Source organism: Pyxicephalus adspersus, chromosome 1 (assembly GCF_032062135.1).
Source record: "Pyxicephalus adspersus chromosome 1, UCB_Pads_2.0, whole genome shotgun sequence".
Classification (NCBI taxonomy): Eukaryota; Metazoa; Chordata; class Amphibia; order Anura; family Pyxicephalidae; genus Pyxicephalus; species Pyxicephalus adspersus.
In genome coordinates, this window is record NC_092858.1 from 112,405,162 (window position 1) to 112,412,980 (window position 7,819).

The 7,819-nt window shown below is 37.1% G+C and overlaps 1 protein-coding gene across 1 annotated transcript; it reads right to left on the reverse strand.

Moving 5' to 3' along the window:
* Window positions 1–223: 223 nt before the first annotated feature.
* Window positions 224–5,044, reverse strand: LOC140322385 (gastricsin-like). The gene is made up of 9 exons (XM_072398962.1): window positions 4,939–5,044; window positions 3,774–3,930; window positions 3,574–3,691; window positions 3,050–3,168; window positions 2,062–2,261; window positions 1,440–1,547; window positions 958–1,105; window positions 757–855; window positions 224–662 (listed from the first exon to the last, which is right to left on the reverse strand). Exons 1-9 carry the CDS (start codon window positions 4,992–4,994, stop codon window positions 510–512), a joined length of 1,158 nt encoding a protein of 385 aa, XP_072255063.1. The 5' UTR covers window positions 4,995–5,044; the 3' UTR covers window positions 224–509.
* Between the last annotated feature and the right edge of the window lie 2,775 nt (window positions 5,045–7,819).

The window sequence follows — 7,819 nt, forward strand, 5'->3', positions numbered from 1 at the left end:
TAGTTAATCTGCAATCCAGTGTTCAACTACATTATAAACAAATTTTCTATACCCCATTATTCTACAGCATCATGCAATATGAATGCACAGCTCACAGATAATAAAAGCAAGGAAAGTTCACATTGCAAATTAATTATCCAGCTACTTCACTAAGATAACTGAATTAAGTGTAGCCAAACATTAACTAAAATTTAAGCAAAACTAAATTTAAAAAAGCAAATGTTATTTGACCATTTTTTTTGTAAACAGCTTTTATTAGATTTATTTATTTGCAGAAATATGATACTATACCATATATTTGGCTTTATTGTCATATGCATGTATTTTTTTTTGTCTGTTCTGGTTCAGCTATGCATAGCAATAATGTTAATTTAATGTTGTAAATTGTGGCATTATAATAATTTTAAGTGTAAATTGTGGCATTATAATAATTTAACTTTGTGTGTTCTTATTGGATCAATGATTTATTAGATTGTGAATATGGGAATTATGTTAAGTTTTACTGCTGTTCAGGCCATAGCTGCGAAGCCAACTTGGTTGTTGCCAAAATCATAAACAGAATAGTACTGCCGAAGGAACACATCTCCTAGAATCCAAAGTGGTTGTCCATTCCGTGAGGGCAGATATGTTGACTCAAATCCAACAACACAGTATCCGTTAATCTGAAAAGTACAGTGATAGATGTAATACGCGTATTCAATTATTGTATATTGAATAAAAACCTAATCCTTCCATTGAAATGAATGTTTAGAATACCTGTAGGATGTATCCTGAAGGAGGAATAGAGAACTGGTTACCACTGATGGTAAAGCTGATAGAAGGCAGATTTTGTACATTGTTGCAATCTACGTAATACTAAAAAAACAAAGGCGATCAGGAGTTTAGTTGGAGTTATATGTGAAAATGAAGTTAATAATTATTTCTTAGAACTAATAAAACATTCATAAATAATATTACCTCCCCATTTTGCCCTTCCTGGGCACTTAGATACTGTAGGAGGTTGTCAAGGTACTGTTGTGGAATAGTTAGAAGAGGAGTGCCTGTATCCACAATGCCCTGGCAGCCCTGACTGCACCAGCCGCTTGGCTGTCCGTTAACAGAAAACCTAGAGATTAAAAAAATCTTTGAAGAAACTTCAGATACAGTACCTGATTTCAAGTTCTGATTCCTTGTATACTCATTAATATATTTTTATTATTTTATTTTAGCTGTAATTGTCAGTGTCTTTATTTTTAAGAAAACTTTACAAAGAGCAATAAAATTGCTAAAATGTAACTTCGTAGGTGTTAGCTTGAATTATTGTGATTTCACATTATTCCTTGCCCTGTTGAAGGAACCTGAAATTGTATAAACACTGCCAGATAATTTCTAGGTCCAATTACATTTAGTCCTCAACTGTCCGATTTTCACTATGCCGAAATCAGGTATCTGATACTCACTCATCAATAGCAATTTGCCAGTAGATCTGCTCAGTAACTGGGGTCCAAAAGATCTGGCCTGAATATAAACTGTTGTCCACTCCACCAAGCATTACTTCTCCAGATTGCCTACAAAGACAAAAGGCATTACCTTATTGAGACTATGACATAAAAAAACAGCAATTTAAACTATGGTGTGCTGAGCTAAAAAGTTTTCCATCTACTTAGGGCTTTAAAGTTGTTTCAGATGTCTGGGCCTCATTTTTTCAGTAAAATGAACAGTACTCATACTCAAACATATAATTTCATGAATGAGAAGTTTCACGGTTCATGACTGTATATTGTTTACTTCACTTATATGTAAAATGTAATTTTTATACAAATTACTCTTTTTATGGTATAACAGTATTAAAATACTAACAGTTATAAAATGAGAATCATTTTATTGCATGATAAAAGACTGGATGTACATTTTGCTCTCCCTTGCGCAGTTTTAAAAGAAATACCTTGAGCAAAAATGATTTGTTTTCATATTCAGTATGTGTAATCCAGTATCTGAAATACTTGTTTAATGGTAATATAATATTATGTAAAATGTAATATTTTAGTTCTGTAGATGTTTATGTTTAACCTTGATTCTCACCCAGTGAGATAGAAACTGAACACAGGCTGAGGAATAAGATTTTGGTGTATCAAACCCTGTATGGCAGTTGTGGCACCTCCTGCTGACATTGATTGATAGGCCATTCCAAGAATACCATCAAATTTGGCATAATAGAAAAAGCTGCTTGGTTCAGTGACACTCAGACCAAGTTCCTGGTTTTGAATGGAAAGCCCTTGTATCTGTAATATATCAAAATCATGAGGATAATTGTAAATGACATATGGTAACAAGTAAGATCTACTGTTAAGTCGTAAAAAAAAATGTTGTAAGAATCACCTACTAGTTTATGGTTTAAATTGTATATATTGTTGTCTGGTAATGCACATTTCACAACAACTACTGGTAGTTTTTTCCAAGTGCAATATACCATTTGGAAATGCAAAGAGAAAATGTTGTTCATTTGCTAAAGGGGTACATTGTACTGTATGCTTGGGTAAAAATGCAGAACAGCTTTTTAATACATTCACTAGTTTTTTCTTCTAAAAATTATAAAAGCACAAAAATACCTGTTGATCTGCCAGGAATACAATAAGTTCCTGAATTCCTGTTTGAGCTGACAACACAGTGTCACAGCTTTACTGAAATCCATTTTTATTTTGTACTGACATACATTTATGTGCAGAGAATGTGAAGAAAAATCATAATGATCATGCTTTACACATGACTGGATGATAATAGTGAGCACAGCTAAACACACCCTCACATATCCAAATAGAAATGGAAGGCGTTTGCGCCTCATTTACCCAGTGTTGATTATAGTATAAGACCTTGTAGGAAGAATAAGGTCTACTTTGCTAAGGTGCTTACAATTTGTATTATATATGCCTTTACAGTCTGAGCTACTGTTTTTTCCTAATGGTTTGATTTTCAATAATTTTTCCTAATGGTTTGATTTTTTGGGAAAGGAACGGTATAGATTCACCATATGTTTCAGCAACACTCTTAACATAAAATAAAAGTTACTTACTGTGACTGTGTCATAACCCAGCACTCCAGTCATGCTACCACTGCCATACCACATTGAAAATTGTTGATTATTGGAACTATATGTAGAAGATTGTGCAGGATTAAACAATGGATGATTAGCTAAAAGTAAAGGAGGAAAGCGTTATGTATGCAAAACAGAATACCTTCTGATATTTCTATTGACAATACAGGTTTTCCAGTAGACTCAACCACTGGAAGCAAAAAAAGCAGTTTCTGTTTGAAATTTGAGAATAAGTAGGAATGTTTTATAGATGGGCTTGTTGTTGCCTGCCCAACAAAAATCACTTAGGCCTGCTTTCATTAAAAAAAAAATTAAGTTTGGAATTTGTAATTGATTTATTAATAAAAATATTTATAGAAACTAATTATAATTCGCAATAAAAATTTTAGATGTGGTGTATTTGTTAAGCTATGTTAATTTTGGCCACCTTTCTGTACATCATAATTCATTTTAAATCATAGGTATACCACTTCATTTATTATGCTGTACAGAATGATACCTACTACAAGCTTGACTTTGACAGTATGTAGAAGCGACCCATAGATTGGCGGAACCAGTGTCGAAAGCAACAAGAAAGTTCTGGGGTGGGGTTCCTATGCTGATCTCCCCAAAATAATAGTTCTGGAAAAGATAAGTAGTTATGTATAGTTCATAAATCATTTACATCAAACATATTTAAAATACACAAGCAGTAAACACTTACATCCAAATACATGGGTTCATAAGTGACTCCAAAGTTGTTTTGACTGTTTGGGTTGTATTTTATAGCTCGTTCTTTAATATGGGTTTTCATAAAGTCCTCTAGAATTCCTTTCTCCTTCATGGTTTCCCGCATAGATTTCAGTCTTCTTAGGGGAACTCTTCAATATAATTAGTATATTTTGTAATATTTGTTTATTAATAATAATAATAATAATAATAATAATAATAATACGTTATTAATAATACATGTTCGGTACAAGTAAGAAATACATATGACACATATTACAGTATAATATATGAAATAATATGAGCTAATCTACAGAATGAAGGATACTTATTTTGTTGTCATCACAAGGAGAGCATAGAGTGTGACTTGTGTAGCAAGGCTTATGTGTATCTATGTATATATGTTGTGTTTTGGAGAAATAGTGCCCATTAGAGAGAATGAAACATTATTTAGACAATTTTTTATTTTAAAAGTGAACTACATTATGCAGACTCCACAATAATAATGGTTATGCTCTAAATATGCAACAGTCATTTCATATGCATGTGTAAATTACTTTCGCAAAATATGGTATAGGCAAAAAATTTAATAGTGGATGTTTTTTAAGAGCCAGCTAATAACTTTTCCTACATATATTTTAATTATTTTGTGAACATTATCAGTCCAATTGTAGGGAGTAGTTGAATAAATCTTATCCAGATAGCCCTGTTTACTTGTTTTTGTTGTCCTTTTATTTGTATAACTTTTTAGTGAAATCATATAATTGGTATTACATCAATAGTAAAATTATAACCATTGAGGCATAGGACTGCTGATGTGCAACAATATTTGTTCCCCAACTTCCTATATTGCATTTTAGAAATCCTAAAATAACATGATCATTTGTAAAATATGGTATATACAAAATACATTTTGTTAATGTAAAAAATGAACTAAGTAGTACTGTAGTATAAAAATGAAAGGCAAAGGATGCTGAACCCCAATGAACGTATGTGTTGATGCATGGGAGGTTATAGCACCCCTAGAATACAGAATCATAATGTGCAAATTACCTAAGATTAAAATATTTGCTAGTATGTATACCATGCTACCAAATTAAAACAGAGCACTGTATATTCAGTATCTGGAATTATTTTAATTTCCTATTTGGTAAACTCACCTTACTTGCCCTTCAGATACAGAAAGGCAAATGAATAAAAGAATCAGCAACTTCATGGTGACAGATTTCAGGCAAATTCTGTACTGGTGAAGTGGCAGTGCATATTCCATTTTATAAACATTGTTCAAAATAACTTCTACTCCCTACTCAGGAATAATTTCCTGTTATCATTTTCTTTTTGTGCCAAAAAGATAACAGAGATTAAAAGAATTATTAGGAAAAGCAAATAACTCTATTATAACTAATTATTTGCTAAAATTTCTGTTGCAAAGAGGTCAACCACATCCCAAATTGTGGAAAAAACATTAGAGGGGGGAAGATCAGTAATGAAGATCATGGAGATGTCAGTCGAAGGTTGTTCTGGAACATGAAGCAGGATTAAAGGACCACAGGGGGCCTTTGAGGCAATTTGTGGCGTGCAAAATTGGAGTGACATTTCTCTACAGAAAGTGGTAATCCTGAGCCTCACCCGGAGTGGAATTGAGGGCTTACCTAGTCCTTACGAGCCCGTGGCCTACTCCAGCGATGCCGGCCTGGCATCTAGGTCCACTTGGTGACGCCCGGCTGGCATCAGTGTCCCCTGGGGATGCAGATGCCGGCCGGTTATGCAACAAGTGTGCGAGCGGCGTGCGTGCGTTGGGGGTGGGTGTTATGCTTATCTGTCTCCCCTGCTGGTGATGCTAAATATCAGGGTATAACGAACTTCCACTGGCCAACAGCAGATGGACACATCCAGGGAGAGCTTGTTATGCAAACAGCTGGGAGCTCCCAAGTTAAGAGTTTGCCATTCTTTCAGTTTTGGCCAGATCCTCAGTGCTGTTTGGCCTGCAGCTTGCTGTGCTCTCTGCCCCTGTTCCTGTTCCTTGCCCTAGACCTGTGATCCTGACCTGACCCGAGCTTGCGTACTCTTTATTTGTGATAAGTTTGTTAGTTGTTTGTGGCAGTGTTTTGTTATTTTTTGGGATTGTGCACATTATTTGTTATTTTTCATCTTTTGGTAATTGGTAACTTGTTTTTACCCATCCGTGATCTTGCCATGGTTACTGCTGTCAGTGATCACCTGCCCCATTGTTTGTGCAATTCATACCTGTGATCAGTGTGGCTGGATTCTACTGTTACGAACTGAGACTGGTCAGACAAGCCAAAGGTAAGAGTAGGCGGCGATCAGGAAGAGAAGAAACAGACTGGAACAGTGGGAACCTGGGAGCACAGCCAAAAGAGACTTCTTGTTCAGGCGAATTCCTGTTGCCAGTCACTTCCTTTTAAAGAGAAGGTCATGTGGTTGATGGGGCCATGTGACCTACAGACACCCTAACACACCACCAGAGGAAGTTCTGGAGAAGAGGCAGTTCAGGTGCTGTTCGCATGTTTGCCAGCAGATGGAGGGCATCTGTGGGACACTCTAGTCCTCTGAGGCAAAGGGGCAGCTGACCAGGAAGTAGGCAGGGACTAAGATCCCTGAGGAGAGCTGGTGCTGGCAGCAGCGGAATGCAAGGTGGTTGAGACTGAGGAGGGCAGAGATCTGCTGGTCATGTGGGGATCTGGGACATTGTTGTTTACAATGTGACATTGTTTTAACATCTGTGCGATTGTTAAAAGCACTGCTGTTGATGATGACCTTCTGCAATAGGGAACTTCTTCAATGGGTCATATCCAGGTGAGAGAGAACGTTGGTAGGGGTCCTCCAATCTGAAGAGCTAGTTAGGTGTGATGAAGCATTGGAGTTGAAGAGGAGAGCAGGTAGTCAGCTTCATAGAGACTGATGTAGCCTGACATATCAAGATTAACTGTGTGAGGCCAGCGGAGCGCCCTGCCGACATGAGTGTTCATTTAGTTAATACAGAGAAGGTGACATAGAAACATAACAATAGGTACTGAACTGGGCATGTCAAGCCTATTTTAATTATACTTGAATAAAGTGATAGAAGTGGATAATGCGGTTTTCGATGGCTGAGCAGGTGATGAGGATGGAGATGCATACGTGCAAGATGAGGGACACGGAAAGTGGTCTGCTAACCCGCCAATTAGCAGGGACCATTTGTGAAGTTCAACATCAGGAAGATGTAGATCTTTGAGGAGCTGTGGATGATCTGTGGGGTCTCGCAAAATATGATTCTTTGCATATAATTAGATGGAAGAGATACCAATAGGAGATATTTCTTTCTTTCAATATAGAAAGTAGTGGTTTAAATCAAACATATGTTTAGATAGGTCAGGAAACAGTTGAAGTTGTTCCCCCACATATTCAATAGATTTTGCTTCTCGGGCTTTGCGCATAATGTCTTCTACAGATAACATCTCAAGGCTGCTGTGCCTTACTTTGTGGGCCTGGAGTTCTATTGACCTGATGGATTTCTATGTTCATATCAGATGGAATATTCAACAACTTGTGAAGGCGGCAGTGATAAGTTTCGGGGACTGTTTCAGGTAAACCCCAGAATGCAAATATTATTTTTGCGGTTACGGTTCTTAGCGACATCATGTAATAGGAAAAGCGCATCGATCTGTGCTTCGTGATGGGTTAGCATCTGTTTGTGAGAAGACATTTGTGTTCAAAGCTCTGTACATGTTGCAGAGTGGTGGTAGTGTTAGACACCTGTTTTAGGGAGCGTTGCATTACTTAAATCTTTAAGTTGCAACTTGCCTCCATGCGACCTATGTTCCAGGTCCTGTCTGGTCTGCAGGGCCTAGAAATGTGCTTTCCAGGCCTAGGTATCCTCCCCTGGTAGAGACAGCTTGCTGGAGCCAGAGGAATCATCTATGGTGCCTGGGATGCAAGGGCTGGGGATGAGGGAGCAGGGTGGTCTCTGTAGGGAGAGGCTGCTTGAATGGTGCAGAGTCAGGCTGGTTGGGGAAGATGTGGGCCGTGATGGTGACTCTC